At 38.0% G+C, this 21,948-nt stretch overlaps 1 protein-coding gene across 6 annotated transcripts in view; it reads left to right on the top strand.

The window, feature by feature from the left end:
* The window catches only part of SPG11 (SPG11 vesicle trafficking associated, spatacsin), a 110,521-nt gene that overhangs the window by 477 nt on the left and 88,096 nt on the right, over positions 1–21,948 (top strand). For 3 of the 6 annotated variants that reach the window (XM_012442198.2, XM_064366004.1, XM_064366006.1), the window contains exons 2-7: positions 2,470–2,654; positions 3,786–4,010; positions 6,297–6,492; positions 11,014–11,151; positions 11,477–11,925; positions 14,337–14,482. In XM_012442198.2, the coding sequence (XP_012297621.2) occupies positions 2,470–2,654; positions 3,786–4,010; positions 6,297–6,492; positions 11,014–11,151; positions 11,477–11,925; positions 14,337–14,482 (1,339 nt within the window). The other 3 variants (XM_012442200.3, XM_012442199.2, XM_064366005.1) reach the window with 3 other exon arrangements.

The raw sequence follows: 21,948 nt of genomic DNA, 5'->3' as shown, positions 1-21,948 counted from the left end.
GTGGGCGGAGACGGCATCCAGCTCCTCTGCCACCTGCGGCAAACCCGGAGAGGGTTCCAGCTGAGGCACTGATTCCTTCTTTATTCAACACAGGTTGATTAACGGTGAGAGGGTCGAGTCCCATGCCCTTTTCTTCTTTCAGGTAAAGATGACAGCTGAGGATCATCTCTAGTTTGAATCATCCTGATACCTTTTTCATGTCCTTAAAATGAATAGCGTTTTCCTTTAAATATAGTGCTCTTCTTCAAGGGCAGAGTCCAGTTTGTCCCTTCACTTATTCAACAAATATGTGTGCCTGCTGTTACATAGGAGCAGTGCCTAAAGAGTTGAGTAAGACAGTTTCTTGTGAAGCGCGCATGTTTTGGGAAGACGGACATAATTACAATAATGCGTTACATTCTACTTCTGTAACTCTTGGTTCAGTACTTAAGACTTTACATCATAAAGTTTGGGAGTGCCTTCTTGGTGTTTTGGGTGGGCTGGTTTTTTAAAAAAGATAACTTCGCTGTTGCCCAGGCTGGAGTGCAGTAGCTCAGTCACGGCTCACGGCAGCCAGCCTCAACCTCCCGGGCTCAGCCTCCCGAGTAGCATAGCTAGAACTACCGGTGTGCGCCACCAGACCTGGCTAATTTTTCTGTTTTTTTGTAGATATGAGGTCTCGCTATGTTGCCTAGGCTAGTCTCAAACTGCTGAGCTCAAGTGATCCTCCCACCTCTGCCTGCCAAAGTGTTGGAATTACAGGCGTGAGCCACTGAGCCTGACCTTTTTTAAAAAAAAAAAATTATTAATAAGTATTCTCAAAACTCTTTAAGACAAGTAGCCAAAAGATGTCTTATTCATCTTGGAATCTTCAGCTCCTCTAACAGTTCCTGACACTTAGAGATTAATTTGATAAATCAGTGAATGCTTAGCCTCTTCCGGGTTTGTCTTCCCTACCCTTGATGTCTAGTTGCTAGGAAGAGGAATCTTTGCGTTTGGTTTATAAACTATTACTTATAAACTAAGTTATTTATAAACTAGCTTAGGGGAAGTTAGTTTATTTAGCAGTATCAAGTACCTATAATTGTGGCTCTGTAAAGAGAGGAATGGGGCAGAAAGAAAAGAAATAGAAATCATTAGGTGTTTGAGAACCCAGCAGAGAAGGTAAGACCCACATGAAATAAAGGGGCATTCATGTGCTAGTTCATGAAATTTGAGTGGAGGAGGACCAAGAAAGGTTTTTTAATTTTTTTATTTGAATTGAATTTTAATTAAGTTAAAACACTTCACAGGATGGCATGGTTAAAGTGTTTAGAGTTACCTACTTTTTCAAAGTACATATGTCTTTATATATCTTATTTATTGCATTGAGAATTTCCTGTCTTTCCATGTGGCAGTATTGTCTGTATGCTAATGATGTCATAGTCCTCTTCCTTTTAAATATATCTTAGTTTAAGTTTTGTATATTTGACATTTAGGTTTCCTACATTTATCAATGTGAACAGAAACGTCAATCTTTTTATCTAATAAGGATTTAATAGCACTTTAATAATATAGAACTACTATAGTAGTATAAAATATGTAATAGTGCATATTATGTACTTTTATTAGTTTTATTACTAATTGAATTAAATCATGCATGTACCACAGTAATTTTATACGCTACTCCAGAAGTATAAAACGTACTGCAACCTTCTTAAAGGATGAAATTTTATCAGCATGGTATAGCCTCACCTCTTTTCATTGTGTTGTTTTCAGATTTGGGTCTTTTATTTGTAATATGTAATTTAATTTTAACATTTAACTTGAAGCTGAAGCACTATCAGTCTTGCCAGTGTTGTTTTGACATTACAGTTTAAGATTTCGATAACTGTGCTGTTTAGTAATGGTAGCCATTAGCTACATGTGACTGTTAAAAAATTTGGTTCCTCAGTTACTCCGTGTTTCAAGTGTTCAGTAACTGCATGTGGCTGTTGACTACTGTATTGGGCAGCGCTAATATAAAACATTTCTATCACAGAAGGTTCTATTGGGCAGAATTGTTCAAGATTTTGGAATCATCAGACTATAAGTACAAATAATGTTTCTAAAAGGTCAAAACATTTAAGTTATCAAGAGCCTATTTTGTTGGTTATGCCACCTCATAAATAATACACATATTGTATTGTTGATACCTACCCTTGATCATGACAGTTTGTTTAAACATATTAGTTGGGATTAAAGATGAAAGAATAAAAGGAGGCATCATTTCTTGCTCTGAGCCTCACATTTTTGTTTTTTACCACCCACTCCTGTATTTTTGTGTTGGTGTAAAATGGAAAGAGGAAAGAGGAGAGAGGTCCTAGAGCAGTTGACGTTCCCTTAAATTGAAATGTAGAATGAATGCTCCCAGGTCAACTAAACTGTTCTTTACTTATTCAGCCCTTCTACTCCCACTATTGTGGGTAAATATTATTGTGGATATAGAATATAATCTAAACTTTTTTCTAGCTTCATATGGGAGAATTCTCATAACAGCAGCACACCAACTGACAAGCCCAAACTGCTCGCTCTTGGTGAAAATTATGAACTGCTTATCTATGAATTTAATTTGAAAGATGGAAGATGTGATGCAACCATTTTGTATAGCTATAGTGGGGAGGCATTGCAAAAGCTCATTGAAGATCAAGATATCAGTAAGTATCTACAGTTAGTCTTTCAGCATATTTAAATTTGTAACATTACCATATAGTGTGATATACTTCAAGAAAACTTCTCATAGAGGTGAAATCAGATCTATACTGTTTGATCTAGTAGCTGCTAGGCAGATGGGGCTATTGAGCACTTGAAATATGGTTAAAATGAATTAAGATATACTTTGTGTCATATACATATTAGATTTTGAAGACTTAGTACTAAAGTAAAATACCTTGTTTTATATTTTAATTATTTTTCAAAATATTGAAATATTTTGGATATAAGCCAAATAATGTGTATTAAAATTAATTTCACTTGTTTCTTTTCAATGTTGCTACCAGAAAAGTTTATTTTTATTTATTTAATTTTTTTTGTGACAGAGTCTCACTCTGTCACCCAGGCTGGAGTGTAGTGATGCCATCTCAGCTCACTGCAACCTCTGCCCTCCACAGTTCAAGTGATTCTCCTGCCTCAGCCTCCCGAGTAGCTGGGATTACAGGTGGTTGTCACCATGCCCAGCTAATTTTTATATTTTTAGTGGAGACAGGATTTCGCCACATTGGCCAGGCTGCTCTCAAACTTCTGATGACCTCAAGTGATCCGCCCACCTGGGCCTCCCAAAGTGCTGGGATTACAGGCATGAGCCACCCCTGCCAGAAAATTTTAAATCATGTATGTGGTTCACATTATATTTCTATTGGACAAGTGCTGATCTAGACTGCTTTTAGAGCTGTTGACTGCACAGAGCGGAAATCAAGCACTCAGGCCTCTATTTTTAAAGAAGTAATATATTCTTCATCCTTGATTATAAGGTTTTTTCTTTTCTTTAAAAAGAAAAGTGATTGTTCTTACGGGGTCCCATGGGTAAGTTGGCTTTTTTGAATCTTCCTTCTGGTATGCTATCAGACTAGCATAAACAGAACCAGGGACATTGTAGGCCATCTTTATTCATCCTCTTACCCACCTCCCAATGACCACTTCCTTAGGTGGGTATGAATGATAACTGCTTAAAGTTAAACTTAGTCCAGTTCCTTTTTTGTTTTACTTTTTGTGTTAGATTTATAAAATCAAATGTACCAGTTGTAAAATTGTGACCAATGAGTTTGATATAATATACTTTTGTTTTGTAGGTATTTCCTTATCGTCTTTGAGAATCCTGTCATTTTGCAATAACACATCATTATTGTTCATCAACAAATGTATTGTCCTGCATATTATATTTCCTGAAAGAGATGCTACAATTAGAGTACTCAACTGTTTGACACTACCCTTGCCTGTGCAGGCAATGGACACGATTATTGACACGCAGCTCTGCAAAGGAGTTCTTTTTGTTTTGAGTAGTTTGGGCTGGATCTGTATCCTTGGTGGTAGAAGTGTTGATTGAAATGTATGGGAGAAGAATACTTAGAAAGATGAGCCTTTTTAGGCTTTAGTTTTGGGGGCTTCGGCATAGGGAGGATGGTTAGTTTTTCAGCAAAACTTCATGGAAAAAGATCCCCATAAACTTAAAATACTGAATTGTATATTGCTTTATGTTCTATTTGAATCTTTTCCAGTATATACAGTTTTTAATAGTCTTAATCATCTATACATGTTTGTGTTCTTTTAAAATTGTATATTCTCTGTATTATCTATTCAAAATATATTTCTTGAATACTATGTGCTTATTCCAGGAAGGAATTAAATGACTGTTTATGGGGCCAGGTGTGGTGGCTCACGCCTGTAATCCCAGCACTGTGGGAGGCTGAGGCAGGTGGATCACAAGGTCAGGAGTTCGAGACCACCCTGGCCAATATGGTGAAACCCCATCTGTACTAAAAATAAAAAAAATTAGCTGGGTGTGGTGGCGCATGCCTGTAATCCCAGCTACTCAGGAGACTGATGCAGGAGAATTGCTTCAACCCAGGAGGCGGAGGTTGCAGTGAGCCGAGATTGTGCCGCTGCCCTCTAGCCTGGGTGACAGAGCAAGACTCTGTCAAAAAAACAAAAACAAAAAAACAAAAAAACCACTTATGTTGTGATACATATCTTTCATTTATAAATATAACCTACCTCTTGTCTCTAATGATGATTCCATCATATTAATGAATGTTTGCTTAGCCATCATTAATTTGATCTTGAAAAATATTGCAGGTTCTTCATCTCCTGCAGATCTGTTGGTCATCAGCAAAATTATTCTGGAGATTTGACAAATTACCCCTTATGTGATTTTGGAACTTTAATTTTTGAATTAAAAAAATTCTTTTCTTTAATAAAGAAAGTGATTGTTCTTATGGGGTCCCGTGGGTATGTTGGCTTTTTTGAATCTTTTTTTCTGGTGTGTTATCAGACCAGCATAAACAGAACCAGGGACGTTGTAGGCCATCTTTATTCATCCTTTTACCCACCTCTCAATGACCACTTCCTTAGGTGGATATGAGTGATAACTGCTTAGAGTTAAACTAAGTCCAGTTCCTTTTTAGTTTTACTTTTTGTGTTAGGTTTATAAAATCAAATGTAGCAGTTATAAAATTGTGACAATGAGTTTGAAATAATATACTTTTGTTTCTTAGCTATTTCCTTATTGTCTTTGAGAATCCTGTCATTTCATAATAACAAATCATTATTGTTCATTGACAAATGTATTGTCCTGCATATTTCCTGAAAGAGATGGTACAATTAGAGTACTCAACTGTTTCACACTACCCTTGTATATAATTTTTACAAAAAATGTTAGAAATACTAGATTAACAATTTTTGTTGCCAAATTATAGAACTGCACTGTCTGAAACAATAGGTACTAAGGCTAGCATAACTTGGGAATTGAATTCTTAATTTTGTTTAACTAGATTTTTTTTTTCTTCTCCTGAGACAGGGTCTCACTCTGTCACCCAGGCTGGAGTGCAGTGGCATGATGTTGGCTCACTGCAACCTCTGCCTCCTGGGCTCAAGCAATCTTGTGCCTCAGCCTCCCGAGTAGCTGGGATTACAGGCACTATAGTCCCAGCTACTCGGTAGGCTGAGGCAAGAGAATGACTGAACTGAGCATCAGCTTTTGAATCTGAAGTAATAAAATTTTACTAATTTAAAATAAAAAATGTACCTTAGATTTAAAAGCTGATGCTCAGTTCAGTCATTGGAGAACTTTTAGGGATGTTACAACTTTAATTGTTCCAACTGTCAACTATAAATTTTATGAAGTCTCAATACAGATCAGGTATTAGTATCCAACTTAAGATGTGCTATAAGTATAAAATACCAGACTTTGAACATTTATACAAGAAAAAGAACATAAGATGTCTCCATTTTTATATTGGCTGCATGTTGATAATACTTTAAATAGACAGTATTGGGTTCCATTAAATATATTAGGTTTACCTCATCTCTTGGCCAGCACTATTAGAAAATAGCAGTGTCTCTGGGCCTGGCCCAGAGTAGATGGTTAGCAGATATTGTTGAAGAACTTGGTATCAGGTTCTTTATTGTGCCACCAACTTCATAGTCACCTGGTTGTGATGATGGGGGCTTGCCTCAACTTTGAGTCTTCCTTCTGTTACACCTACAAAATTAGAATGATAAAGTCTATATCTCTATCCCAACCTGTGCTTTAACTGATTAGGCATACTTACAAAACTGGCATTTTCTTTAAATCTAACTCAAAGACATTTTTCATGTTGTGGATGGTACATATGTAGCTCATGTGGATTTAGCACTTCAAAAAGAAGATACGTGTAATGAGCACCAACAGGAGCCAGCCAAGATTTTTACTTCACTGAAAGTGTCTCAAGACCTTGATGTTGTAGTGATTGTGAGCTCCTCCAACTCTGCAATTGCTCTTAACTTAAATTTATATTTCAGGTACGTAGATGACTGCAGTTTTTAATTTGAGGTAAATAGAGCCATAAAAGGTTAAAAATATACTTGCTAATTTTTTTTTTAACTAGTGTTTCTTTTTCTATTCAGATAGATCATGTTCTAGCCACTACATTTTAAAGTAATTACTGAATAATGTATAAATGAGCACTGGCCGCCTTTATATTTCTGCATGTACATCAGAGTTTTGATTTTGACTTATATGTTATCATACCTGGGTTATGTCATATAAATAATCAAAATTTTAAGCCACAGTTTAGCACTAAATTGTATAGACATATTATTTCTCTAATTTTCTCATGTTTCCCATAGAGTTTATAAGCTCCTTGAGAACCTGAATTTGTGATTTGTTCTTTAAATTCATTGTCAATGACTTTTTCTTCCAATTTACTTTAGCTTTCCTCTTCCATAGCCATACCCTAGGCTTTGTCAGTATTTGAAGTTGCCCCTCCCCTAAGTCACTACTTTTTACATCTCAGTCTCTGACCACAACTTGCAAACTTGCCAGCTTGCTTACTCAAGTACTCCCACTTCAGTTGTCCTCTGACCTCACTGGAATTTCCAGTTAATTTATTGACCTTCCATTCTTTATTCCCCTCCTGTCTTCACTTCCCTCTCTTTCCAGCATAGATTCTGTGATCCATCATACCAGTTACTTTCTTGCATGTACTGTAAACTCTTGCTCCTGTCCTATGATAGCACTTGGTCTGGCAAAATTTCAACCCTGATTGAAATCTTTTCTCCTGCCTTCATGGTGTCTACAGTCAAGCAGCTAAGCACTTGTAGAAAACAACAAAAGAAAATTGATACCACTCTCTAAGTTCACATTTAGTACCTTTAACTGGTCTTAATGTTGCCTGGAAGTCTTACCGGGATTTTTCATGAGCCCATTCTTTACAACAGTATTTTTAAACTTTCTCTAGTTTCCTCCTACCTCTGTTAATCTCTTTATTCACAACTTTTCATGGGTGACCTTGCCTCCTATGAAGGCCCATCCCTATGTGTGTGCTCTAGATCCCATTCCTTCCATCCTTCTTAAGGACCTTTCTCCATTTTTCCTCTTCTGTACAGTAGTCACCTTTATCCACAGTTAAACTTTCTCATGATCAATTGTGGTCCAGAAATATTATATACACTAAGATATTTTAAGAAAGACAAAAGAGAAAAAAGACTACATTCACATAACTTGTATGACAGTATATTGTTATAATTGTCCTATTGTTATTATTACTCCTTTACTTTGCCAAATTTTTAAGTTAAACTTCATTATAGGTATGTATGCATAGGAAAAAAGTACAGTTGACCCTTGAACAACTCAGGAATGCCAACCTCCTGCTCAGTCAAAATGCCACATGTAACTTTTGACTCCCTCAAAACTTAGCTACTAATGGCCTACTGTTGACCAGAAACCTTACTGATAACATGAACAGTTGAATAACACATATTTTATATGTTATATGTATTATATAATACTGTATTCTTACAATAAAGTAAGCTAGAGAAAAGAAAATATTAAGACAATTTTAAGGAAAATACCTTTGTAATACTATACTGTATTTATTGATACTCTAAATTTCCATAATCTGTTTACAAGATGAGTCGTCTGTCTGAAAAGACAGGCAACCTCAGCAGCATACCTCAACCCATGGTATGTCAGGCAATTCATGTTTTTCTTACAACGTCATGACTTCTTGGGAGCACTTCCAGCATTTCATATGGGTCCCATGGTGTTATTCAAGGTTATAGTATGGCATGAAACATGAAAAATAGATGAGAACCACAAGAAATCACTTTTTAAAAATTATTATTTTATTATTATTTTAGAGACAGGATCTAGCTATGTTGCCCAGGCTGAACTCAAACTCCTGGGCCCAAGCAGTCCTCCAGCTCAGCCTCCCAAGTAGCTGGGACTATACATTCATGCCACTGTGCCTGCCAGAAAGATCACTTTTTACAGTGATACACAATTTACTGGAGAGAAGAGCTGCTCACACAGAGATTATTAGCATCACATGGCATTTTAAGCAGTTACTTACAACACTAGGGCTCACTGCAATGGCAACAGAAAGTGGCTATGAGATTATTACAGTAGTATGGTATATACTACAGCTAATTATATGCAGTTTTGATTTAATACTACATCTTTACAGTTTTTTACGTTTTCTTTGGCTTCAAATGATATCATGTATAGTCTGTAAGTGTATACATAGGTTTTGATAAATGTTTATAATAAATTTGTGCATTTTTTTTTTTTTTTGAGATGGAGTCTTGCTCTACTATCCAGGCTGGAGTGCAGTGGTGTAGTCTTGGCTCACTGCAAACTCTGCTTCCTGTGTTCAAGTGATTCTCCTGTCTCAGCCTCCTAAGTATCTGGGATTAGAGGTGTGTTACCATGCCCAACTAATTTTTGTATTTTTAGTAGAAACAGGGTTTTGTCATGTTGGCCAGCCTGGTCTTGAACTCCTGACCTCAAGTGATCCTCCTGCCTCTCAGCCTCCCAAAGTGCTGGAATTACAGATGTGAGCCACCATGCCCAGCTGATTTGTGTATAATTTATGGTAGTAAATGATAAAATAGAGTAGTATCTACGTAACTTTTATGCATTTATGACATACCTGACTTAATCTTGATTTTTTAAAATATTTCTGGGCTAAGGTGGGCATGGTAGTACATGCCTATGGTCTCAGCTACCCTGGAGGCTGGGGCAGGAGGATTGCTTGAGCCCAGGGGATCAAGGCTACAGTGAGCTGTCATTGCAGCACTGCACTCTAGCCTGGGCAACAGATCAAGACCCTGTCTGAAAAAAATATATTTCTAGGCTTCATGGTTCGTTTGTGAGTTTTAACGAATTGTCACAAATCTCCAAAATTTTTTAAAATATATTTTTGGGAAAGAAAACATCATGTAAGTGGACCCATGGAGTTCAAATCTGTGGTGTTCAGGGGTGTATATAGGCTTTCATACTATCTGCAGTTTTAGGCACCCACTGTGTGCCTTGAATGTATCCGCTGTGGATAAGGGGGAACTACTGTTTCTCCAACTTATTTTGGTATTCAGTCCACATCCAGTTAATCATCAGGTCCTAACCATTCTGTCTCCGAATCGTTCTTTAGTTTGTCCACTTTTCTCAACTCTTCTGTTATCACTTTATGCCACCATTGTCTCTTAATTGAACTACTTTAATAGTCTCCTAATTCATCTCCCCATGCCTATTCTTACCCCCTCAAATCCATCCTCCATAGAGTAGCTAGAGGGATGTTGTTAAAATGCGTATTTTATCAGAGGTGTAGCCAGGCATTAACATCTGGGGCAGGTGTAGCTATTATTTGTTGGTGGGGGAACTATTTTCTCTTGCGTCTTTTCGTTTTCACCCTGCCTTCTCTAACTTCTTTTTATCATCATCCTGACAATGTCATATGGTTGTGCCAACATATTACCTTCAAGTTGTTTAAGGGATTAATATTTAATAATATAAGTGCTCGAGGAGATAAAATCCTTGCCCTTCTTCCCTAGCTACTCTTCTGCATCTCATCATACTGCTTTTCTGCTTAAAGGCCTTCTTCAGGTTGCTTTTCCCCCTTAGATAAAAGTTTAAAATTCTTAATAGCCTGTGGGGCCCTGAACCATCTTTGTAGCCTCTTCCCATTTCATCTTACTTCTCATTTTCTATACTTCAGCCACCCTAGCCTTGTTTCTCAAATGTAACAGCCCCCTCTTCCACATACACTCTCCCACCTGTACCCACACACATACTTTGCCTTCTAGTTCTTCTGCATTCTTCTGGTCTCAGCTTAAATCTTACTTTGTGGTGGCCGTATAATGAGTTGCTCATGCCTGTAATTCCAGCACTTTGGGAGGCCAAGGCAGGCAGATCACTTGCGGTCAGGAGTTTGAGACCAGCTTGGCCAATATATGGTGAAACCCCGTCTCTACTAAAATGTAAAAATTAGCCAAGCATGGTGGTGTGCACCTGTAGTCCCAGCTACTCAGGAGGCTAAGACAGGAGAATTGCTTGAACCCTGGAGGTGGATATTGCAGTGAGCCTGGATTGCACCACTTCACTCCATCCAGCTTGGATGACAGAGTGAGACTCTTTCTCAGAAAAAAAAAAAAAAAAAAGTCTGTGCTTGATGGTCACATTAGTCTGTTTCAAAGTTTTTCTGAACCTTAGTTTCCATATCTCTAAGATATGGTTATATTTACCTCACAGGGTTGTTGAGAGGCTTAAATAAGAGTTTGTGTGAAGTGTTTAGCCTAACATCTCAAATATAGTAGATAGTAAGTGTTCTTACTGCTTTATCAAGCTAACTGCCCTTAATAGAATAAAATTCTTACGGTTGGCTTTATTACCGTGGCATAAGCAAAGGAGATAAGAAGTTCTTTTCTGGGGAATTTGTTGTCCATACTGTTCCTTCTCTGTGATCTCTTAATTTTAATAGCAATAGTAACAAAAATTTGGGTTTGATCATCATTTTTTCATATGGTTATCATTATTTTTAAATGTAGGCAACACCCAGGACACCTACTGTGTGAAAGAACACTAGAAGACCTTCCTATTCAAGGACCTAAGGGGATAGATGAAGATGATCCTGTTAGCTCTGCCTACAACATGAAACAGACCAAGTTTTCCTTCCAAATTGATAGGTACAGAAACTTTCTTTTCATTTAGTTTATTGTTCCTATTTTTTATCAGGCTGACACTGTACCCTTTCATTAAAGGTCTTTATTTGGTAGATACTTTTTTTCTTAAGAACATCTGTGCCCTGGTTTAGTGTTTTACATAGTGCCTTTTACTGTTAGGTGTTAAGTTATATATTACCCTGTCTTCCAGGTCTTGGAAAGCCTTTCATTAAAGGTCTTTATTTGGTAGATACTTTTCTTCTTAAGAACATCTGTTCCCTGGTTTAATGTTTTACATAGTGCCTTTTACTGTAATAGGTGTTAAGTTATATTTTACCCTGTCTTCCAGGTCTTGGAAAGCCCAGCTATCATCATTGAATGAAAGAATAAAGAACTCCAAACTGAAGGTTTCCTGTTGTGTTCCATGGTTCAGGGATATTTTGCATTTGGAGTCACCTGAATCTGGTAACCACAGTACCAGTGTGCCAAGCTGGGCTTTCATTCCACAGGACATAATGCACGGGCAATATAATTTTCCACAGAAAGATCATGCTAAGACCAGTGATCCAGGAAGACCATGGAAGATAATGCACATCAGTGAACAAGAGGAACCCTTAGAGCTTAAATGTGTGTCTGTGACAGGATTCACTGCATTGTTTACTTGGGAAGTGGGAAGGATGGGCTGTACTATTGCCCTCTGGGATTTGGAGACCCAGGACATGCAGTATTTTTCCCTTGGCAAAAAGTGTATTCCTATAGACAGTAGTGGAGACCAGCAACTGTGCTTTGTATTGACAGGTGAGACTGTCTTGTATCACATTGAAATCCATTGCTGAGATCTATGCTTTCCTTGCATTTTACTTCTGCCCCAGTGTCTGCTCTCATGTTTAAGTGGTATTATAATTGTTTATAGAGGTTGTTATTCTTGGTAATAGTGTATCATGTGTTTGACTTTTAATTAAGGTCATTTCTGCTCAGCTGAATACTAAGATACTAAGAGAAAGTTTGAGAGAAATTAAGTTTTTTTATTATTTTTAACCCAAGGAGTCTTCATTTGACTTCACAAGCCGAGGCTTACATGGGCCACATATGAACTGCGTATTTATTTTGTGTGGCTTGCACTGTCTAAGCTTTTAAAAAAGATTATAAACATTCAGAGTTAGAAGGTTTCATACAAATTCTAATTTTCAGCTGTTACTGAAAAATTCTAAGCTCTGGCAACACTGGGCCTGCATTCCTGCATAGTAACTTATGGGTTGGAGCTGAGTTTCATTCTCTTAGATGGGCCATTTTATTTCTCTTTTTTTAATTTACTTTTTTTTTTTTTGGACAGAATCTTACTCTGTCACCCATGCTGGAGTGGTGGTGTAATCTTGGCTCACTGCAACCTCTGCCTCCCTCTGGAGTAGCTGGAACTAAGGTGTGCACGACCACACCCAGCTAATTTTTATATTTTTAGTAGAGACAAGGTCTACGCTATATTGGCCAGGCTGGTCTCAAACTCCTGACCTCAAATAATCCATCTACCTCAGCCTCCCAAAGTGCTGGGATTACAGGCGTGAGTGATGCGCCTGGCTGTACTTTATTTTTTAATAGAGATGAGATCTCACTACCTTGCCTTGGCTGGTCTCAAACTCCTGAGCTCCAGTGATCCTCCTGCCTCAGCCTCCCAAAGTGTTAGAATTACGGGCGTGAGCCACTATGCCTGGCCTGGGCCATTTTATTTCTGATTAGGTTTTTCTTGCACTTGTCTCATACCTAGTTGGCCCCTGTAGGCATGGGACATTTTGATATTTCAGATATGTATTCATTCAGCACATAATTTATCTTCTACAAAGGTATTGAATGTTGTAATTGGAATTAACCATGTGTTTATTCTATACCCAAGTTTTGGTAATCACATTTTTCTATGTGTCAGGAATATGCTATCAATTATTTTATTTTATAATAGTAAACCAGTGATCTGACATCCCTAAATAATTAAAGGTTCCAGGATTGATTATGCAAGATAATATATAATAGAAATGTGGGATTTAGTGCTTTTTTTTTTTGATATAGAGTCTTTGTCACCCAGGCTGGAGTGCAATGGCGTGATGTCGGCTCACTGCAGGCTCTGCCTCCCGGGTTTAAGCAATTCTCCTGCCTCAGCCTCCCAAGTAGCTGGTATTACAGGCACCCACCACAACACTCAATGATTTTTTTTTGTATTTTTGGTAATGATGCGGGTTTCACCATGTTAGCAAGGCTGGTCTCGAACTCCTGACCTCAGGTGATCTGCCCACCTCAGCCTACCAAAGTGCCAAGATGACAGGCATAAGCCACTGCGCCCGGCCAATTTATTGGTGTTTCGTAAGATGCATTGCTCTTATAAGAATTTGCTTTGTGGTCAGTGTTTTAAAGACAAATTTTCGGCCAGGCGCAGTGGCTCACGCCTACAATCCCAACACTTTGGGAGGCTGAAGCGGGCGGATCATGAGGTCAGGAGATCAAGACCATCCTGGCCAACATGGTGAAACCCCATCTCTACTAAAAATAAAAAATTGGCTGGGCATGGTGGTGCACGCTTGTAATCCCAGCTACTTGGAAGGCTGACGCAGGGAAACCTCTTGAACCTGGGAGGCGGAGGTTGCAGTAAGCCAAGATTGCGCCACTGCACTCCAGCCTGGTAACAGAGCAAGACTCAATCTCAAAAAAAAAAAAAAAAAAAAGACAAATTTTTTTTTGTGCACTACACGTGCAGTGGCTCACACGTGTAATCAAAGCATTTTGGGAGGCGAAGGTGGGAGGATCACTTGAAGCCAGGAGTTTGAGACCAGCCTGGGAAACATCGTGAAACTCTGTCACTACAAAACAATTTTTAGAAATTACCTGGGTGTGATGGCACAAAGCTTTAGTTCCAGCTACTCAGGAGGCTGAGGTGGAAGGATCACTTGAGCCCAGGAGTTTGAGGCTACAGTGAGCTATGATCGCACCACTGCCCTCCAGCCTGGGTGACAAAGGAAGACTCTGTCTCTAAAAAGGAAAACTCACAAACTCTTCTTTAAAAATGTTGAAAAACCATGATGCGTTAATTAAGGTCCTAATAGTACATGATATCCAGTAAATACATTTGTAATTATACTACTAAAGTATTGGGTAATTAAAAATTAATTCCTAAATCATAATCCTAAACTCTGATTTATTAAAGCTAACTTTTATTTTTCCTGTAGAAAATGGACTCTCTCTGATTTTGTTTGGTTTGACTCAAGAAGAATTTATTAACAGACTCATGATCCATGGAAGTGCCAGCACTGTGGACACTCTTTGTCATCTCAATGGCTGGGGGAGATGCTCAATTCCCATACATGCACTAGAGGTAACAGAAATAAATGTCCGTAGAACATTACTTAATTATTTTGTGTCACATACTTTTTTTTTTTTTTTTTTTTTTGAGATGGAGTCTCACTCCATCGCCCTATTCGAGTACAGTGGCACAATCTCAGCTTGCTACAACCGCCGCCTCCCAGGTTCAAGCGATTCTCCCACTTTAGCCTCCCCAGTAGCTGGAACTATAGGCATGCACCACCACAACTGGCTAATTTTTGTATATTTTGGTAAAGGCAGGGCTTCACCAAGTTTGCCATGGCTGGTCTCAAACTCCTAATTTCAAGTGATCCACCCGCTGTGTCCCAGAGTGCTGGGATTACAGGAGTGAACCACTGTGCCTGGTCTGCTTCCTACTGTTCTAATCCAACTTCAGAAGAGACATAACCTGAACTTACATAGCATTTTATAATTCACAAATACTCTTTTACATGCAGTATCTAATTTTGTCCCAAAATAATCACATGAGACAGATTGGATAGTTAATATTCTTTTTATTTTACAGATGAAGAAACAGGCTCACAGTGATTGAGTGAATGATCCAGAGCCATATTAATAAAAACAGGAGCTAGAATCAAGGGCAGGGCACACAGTTATACCACACAGTTTCTGAAGTTAATAATGTTACGTGCCAGTTTCTTTAAATGACAGATTTATTGAGATAAAATCACATACCTGTAAAATTCACCCTTTTAACGTATACAACTCAATGGTTTTTAGTATATCCAGGGTTGTGCAGCCATTACTACTAATTCTAGAACATTTTCATCACCTCAGAAAGAAACTCCATAACCATTAGTGGCCACTCTGTATTCCCTGTTGTCTCCAAGTCTTAAACATCAATCTACTTTTTGACTGGATTTTTCTATTCTGGACATTTCGTGTAAATGGGGTTATAAAATATGTGACTTTTGTGACTGGCATCTTTGACCTAGCATGTTTTCAAAGCATCCATGTTGTAGCATGTGTCACTACAACTTCATTCCTTTTTATGGCTGAATATTCCATTATATCAATATAAACTGCGTTTTGTTTATCTGTTCGTCAGCTGATGGACATTTGGGTTGTCTCTACTTTTTGGCCATTATGAGTAATCCTGCTATGGACATTTACGAACAAATTTTTGTGTTAACATATGTTTTCATTTCTCTTGGGAATATACTAACTGTGGAATTACTGGGTCATTTATTATTTTTGTGGAATCCCCAAACTCTTCCGCAGTGACTGCACAATTTTACATTCCCATCAGCAATGTATGAGGGTTCTGCTAGCTGCACATCTTAGCAGACTTGTAATTGTCTATGTTTTTTATTACAGCCATCCTAGTCAGTGTGAAGTCAAAATGAAATGGCATCCCATTGTGGTTTTGATTTGTATTTTCCTAATGACTAAACATGTTGAAAATGTTTTCATATGCTTATTGACTATTTGTCTATCTTCTTTGGAGAAATGTCTGTTTAATTGCTTTGCCACTTTTAAAATTAGGTTTTTTATCGAGTTCTAAGAGTTCTTTATATATTCTGGATGCTAGACCTTTATGACATACATGACTTATAAATATTTTCTCTCATTCTTTGGGTTATTTCACCTTTAAAAATTTTTTTTTAACTTTTAGGATCAGGGGTACATTTGCAGATTTGTTATATAGGTAAATTGCGTATCATGGGGGTTTGGTGTACAGATTATTTCATCACTCAGGTAATAAGCATAGTACCTGATAAGTAGTTTTCAATTCTCACCTTCCTCCTACCCTCCACCCTCAGGTAAGCCCCAGTGTCTGTTCTTTTCTTTTTGTTCACATGTACTGTGTTTAGCTCCCACTTATAAGCGAGAAGATGCAGTATCTGGTTTTCTGTAGCTGCATTAGTTCACTTAGAATAATGGCCTCTAGCTCCATCCATGTTGCTGCAAAGGACATGACCTCACTCTTTTTTATGGCTGCATAGTATTCTATGGTGTATATGTGTCACAAGTTCTTTATCCAGTTGATATGGTTTGGCTCTGTGTCCCCACCCAAATCTCATCTTGAATTGTAATCTGATGGTTTAAAAGTGGCAGTTTTCTTCTATGCTTTGTCTCCTGCCACCATGTAAGACATGCCTTGCTTCCCCTTCACCTTCTGCCATGGTTGTTAGTTTCCTGAGGCCTCCCAGCCATGCAGAACTGTGCATCAATTAAACCTCCCTTCTTTATCAATTACCCAGTCTCAGGTAGTATCTTTATAGCAGTGTGAGAACAGACTAATACACCAGTCTGCCAGCCTAAATGCCTGTCATGTGCATTTAGGTTGATTCCATGTCTTTGCCCTTGTCAATAGTACTGTGAGGAACATATGTGTGCATGTATCTTTATGGTAGAATGATTTATATTCCTTTGGTTATATACCCAACAATGGGATTGCTGGGTTGAATGATAGTTCTGCTTTAAGTTCTTTGAGAAATCACGAAACTGCTTTCCACAGTGGCTGAGCTAATTTACGTTCCCACCAGTAGTGTATAAGCATTCCTTTTCTCTGCAACCTCACTAGTACCTGTTATTTATTGACTTTTTAATAATAGCCATTCTGACTGGTGTGACATGGTATCTCATTGTGCTTTTGATATGCATTTCTCTGATGATTAGTGATATTAAGCATTTTTTCATATGCTTGTTGGCCATGTGTTTGTCTTCTTTTGAAAAGTGTTTGTTCATGACCTTTGCCCACTTTTGAATGAGGTTGTTTATTGCTTGTTAAATTGTTTAAGTTCCTTATAGATTCTGGGTATTAGACCTTTGTCAGATGCATGGTTTACAAATATTTTCTCTTATTCTCTAGGTTGTCTGTTTATTTTATTGATAGTTTATTTTGCTGTGCAGAAACTCTTTAAGTCCCATTTGTCAATTTTTGGTTTTTGTTGCAGTTGCTTTTGGCGTCTTTGTCATGAAATCTTTGCCAGGGCCTATGTCCATAATGATATTTTCTAGATTATCTTCTGGGTTTTTATAGTTTTAGGTTTTACATTTAAGTCTTTAATCAAACTTGAGTTGATTTTTGTATGTGGTATAAGAAAGGGCTTCAGTTTCAATCATCTGCATATGGCTAGCCAGTTATACCAGCACGTTTATTGAACAGGGAGTTCTTTGCCCATTGTTTGTTTTTTGTCAACTATGTTGAAAAACAGATGATTATAGGTGTGTGGCTTTATTTCTGGGCTCTCTGTTCTGTTCCACTGGTCTTTGTGTCTGCTTTTGTACCAGTACCATGCTGTTTTTGTTACTGTAGCCTTGTAGTATAGATTGAAGTCAGGTAATGTGAAGTCTCCAGCTACACTTGATCTTAGCCAGAAGACTGAGAGAAGCAATGATGTCTCCTGCTTCATTCTTTTTGCATAGGATTTCTTTGGTTATTTGGGATCTTTTTTGGCTCCATATGAATTTTAAAATAGTTTTTTCTAATTCTGTGAAGAATGTCATTGGTAGTTTGATAGGAATAGCATTGAATATGTAAATTGTTTTGGGCAGTATGACCATTTTAACAATATTGATTCTTCCTATCCATGAACATGGGATGTTTTTCCACTTGCTGTGTCATCTCTGATTTCTTTCAGCATTGTTTTGTAATTTTCATCATAGAGATCTTTCACCTTTCTGGTTAACTGTATTTCTAGGTATTTTATTCTTTCTTTGGCTTTTGTGAATGGGATTGCATTCTTTATTGGAGCTCTCAGCTTGGACACTGTTGTTGTATAGAAGTGCTGCTGATTTTTTTTTACATTGATTTTGTATCATGAAACTTTGCTAAAGTTGTTAATCAGATCTAGGAGCTTTTAAGCAGAGACTATGGGGTTTTCTAGGTATAGAATCATGTCAACTGCAAACAGAGTTTTACTTCCTCTCTTCCTATTTGGATGCCTTTTCTTTCTTTCCCTTTCCTGATTGTTCTGGCTAGGACATCCAGTACTATGTTGAGTAGGAGTGGTGAGAGTGTACATTTTTGTCTTGTTATGGTTCTCTGAAAACAGTTTTAGCCCATTCAGTGTGATGTTGGCTATGGGTTTTTCATAAATGGCTCTTGATATTTTAAGGTATGTTTCTTCAATGCCTAGTTTGTTGAGAGTTTTCAACATAAAGTGGTGTTGAAGGGAGGATTACTTGAGGAGCAAGCAATGGTTTTTGTTTTTACTTCTGTTTATGTGACAAACCACATTTATTGTTTGCATATGTTGAACCAGTCTTGCATCCCAGGGATAAAGCTTACTTAATTCTGGTGGATTATCTTTTTTTTTTTGAGATGGAGTCTCGCTCTGCCACCAGGCTGGAGTGCAGTGGTGTGATCTCAGCTCACTGGAACCTCTGCCTCCCAGGTTCAAATGATTCTCCTGCCTCATCCTCCCAGTTAGCTGGGACTACAGGCACGTGCCATCACATGCAGCTAATTTTTGTATTTTTAGTAGAGACAGGGTTTCACCATGTTGGCCAGGCTGGTCTCAATCTCTTGACCTCATGATCCGCCTGCCTCAACCTCCCAAAGTACTGGGATTACAGGCGTGAGCCACTGTGCCTGGCCAGATTAGCTTTTTGATGTGCTGCTGGATTTAGTTGGCTTGTATTTTGTGTAGAATTTTTCTATCTATGTTCATTAAGGATATTGGCCTGGTTTTCTTTTTGTTTTGTCTCTGCCAGGTTTCAGTATCAGAATCATGCTGGCCTTATAGAATGAGTTAGGGAGGAGTCCCTCAGTTTTTTGGTCTTTTCACCTTCTTAAAACACAGAAGTGTGCCGGACGCAATGGCTCATGCCTGTAATTCCAGCACTTTGGGAGGCTGAGGCGGGTGGATCATGAAGGAACTAAGTGAAACCCCTTTTCTACTAAAAATATAAAAAAATTAGCCGACTGTGTTGGCACACACCTGTAGTCCCAGCTACTTGGGAGGCTGAGACAGGAGAATTGCTTGAACCCCGGGAGGCAGAGGTTGCAGTGAGCTGAGATCATGCCACTGCACTCCAGCCTGGGCAACAGAGCGAAACTCCATCTCAAGGAAAAAAAAAAGTGTTTAATTCTTACGAAGTCAGTGTATCTTTTTTTCAAAAGAGGGGATTATTTTTGTTTTTGGTGTTGAATCTAAGAAACCATTGCCTAATCTGAGATTGTGAAGATTCACTCTTAGAGGAGTTTTACAGTTTTAAGTCTTAGAATTAGGGTTATTTTGCACTTCAAGTTAAATTTCTTGTATGAAGGAGGAGTCTAACTTCATTCTTTGGCATTCTTTTGTGGATATTCAGTTGTCCCCACACCATTTGTTGAAAAACTTATTTTATATACTCTAAAATAACATTGTAAGAAAAAAATTAAGTCTCTTGTAGATATACCATCCAGAAGTAATCATGTTTACTCTTTGGAGGTTATTTCCTTATAGTTGTTTTTTCTATGTATTAATAATAAGGAAGTGTTACCTCATTAACTTTCTTATTAACACTGTAGGGTTAATACTGTTAGCTCCATTTTATAGATCAGGGAGCTGAAGCACAAAGCGGTTAGGAAATCTAATTCAGCCATACATATGCATAGGTGGTAGCACGAGGGTTTTAATTCAGACAATGCCTCTCTCCTTAGACAGTGCACGTGTATCTGTGTGAGTTTAATTAATATTTCATTGTATATACAACACTGTTTTGGCTCTGGTTACCTCCCACATAAAAATGAATGAGTTATGTATATTTTGAGTGATAACAATCATAAATATTCTTGTACCTACCATCAAGGCAAGAAATAGAATATCATGGATATCTTTGCATGTGTGTACACTGCCCTGATCCTATTCCCTTACCTTGCTTAGCCTCAGAATTAAATACTCTTCTGAAATTTTATTTATTTTTTAATGAGTCAGGGTCTTGCTCTGTCACGCAGGCTGGAGAGCAGTAGTGTGATCATAGTTCACTGTAACCTTGAACTCCCAGGCTCAAGTGAATTCCTCCCGCCTCAGCCTCCCAAATAGCTGGGACTACAGGTGCATACAACTGCACCCAGCTAATTTTTGTTGTTATTTTCTGTAGAGGTGGAATCTTGCCTTGTTTCCCAAGTCAGTGTTGAACTGTTGGCCTCAACCAAGCTTCCTGTTTTGGTCTCTTAGTGGACTGAGATTATAGGCTTAAGCCACCATGCCCAGCCATTCTGAAATTTTAACCATTCTCATGATTTTCTTTATTTTTCTCCATATAAATTGTATCTCCACATAATGCTATTTAGTAGTAGCTGTTGTTGAATTTTGCATAAAATGGAACTATTATGTTTATATATGTATTTTCAAATATATATTTAATATATGTGTATACGTATATATATATTTAATATATATGTGTGTGTGTGTGTGTGTGTGTGTGTGTATATATATATATATATTTTTTTTTTTTTTTCTGAGACAGAGTCTTACTCTGTCACCCAAGTTGGAGTGCAGTGGCACTATCTCAGCTCACTGCAAACTCTGTCTTCTGGGTTCAAGTGATTCTCCTGCCTCACCCCCTGAGTAGCTGGGATTACAGACACATGACACCACACTCAACTACTTTTTGTATTTTTAGTAGAGATGGGATTTTACCATGTTGGCCAAGCTGGTCTCAAACTGCTGACCTCAGGTGATCTCCTGCCTCAGCCTCCCAAAATGCCGGGATTACAGGCGTGAACCACCATGCCCAGCACTGTGTGTGTGTGTGTGTGTGTGTGTATATATATATTTTTTTTTTGAGACAACATGATTTTTTTGATTCATCCATGTTTAATGTATATAACCATAGTTCATTCAGTTTCACCCCTGTATAGTATGTCACTGCATAATATGTCTTTATTTATCCAGCTTTATGTTTTTTCCATTTTTTTGCTGTTAAAAGCAGTGTTGCTGTAAAGTTGCTTATATATCTGCTGCAGCACATATGCAAGAGTGTCTCTAGGGTTAAAGAATTTCTGGGTCATACGACATGCACATCTTTAATTTTATTGATAATGCTCTAGTTTTCCAAAATTGTTTTATCAGTTTATGCTCTCACCAGCAGTGTATACAATATACAAGTTCTCACTATTGCATGTTCTTGATGGTATTGCCAGCACTTGATTTGTAACGTTTTTTCCAGTATGATGATAAGATGGGTTTTCATTTGCATTTCCCTGATTAAGGTTTAGCATCTCTCTCTCTCTCTCTCTCTCTCTGTGTGTGTGTGTGTGTGTGTGTGTGTGTGTGTGTGTAAGATACTTGAATTTTGGCTGGGCACAGTGGTGCACACCTGTAATACTAGCACTTTGGGAGGCCAAGGTGGGCAGATCATGAGGTCAAGAGATCGAGACTATCGTGGCCAACATGGTGAAATCCTTTCTCTACTAAAAATACAAAAATTAACTGGGCATGGTGGCGCACGCCTGTAGTCCCAGCTACTTAGGAGGCTGAGGCAGGAGAATCGCTTGAACCCAGGAGGTGGAGTTTGCAGTGA

This window comes from Aotus nancymaae, unplaced genomic scaffold (genome assembly GCF_030222135.1).
Source record: "Aotus nancymaae isolate 86718 unplaced genomic scaffold, 86718_ANA_hifiasm-v0.15.2.pri h1tg000062l, whole genome shotgun sequence".
NCBI lineage: Eukaryota > Metazoa > Chordata > Mammalia > Primates > Aotidae > Aotus > Aotus nancymaae.
The sequence above is the reverse complement of the archived record's forward strand: the minus strand, read 5'-3'. Positions and strand labels throughout refer to the sequence as shown.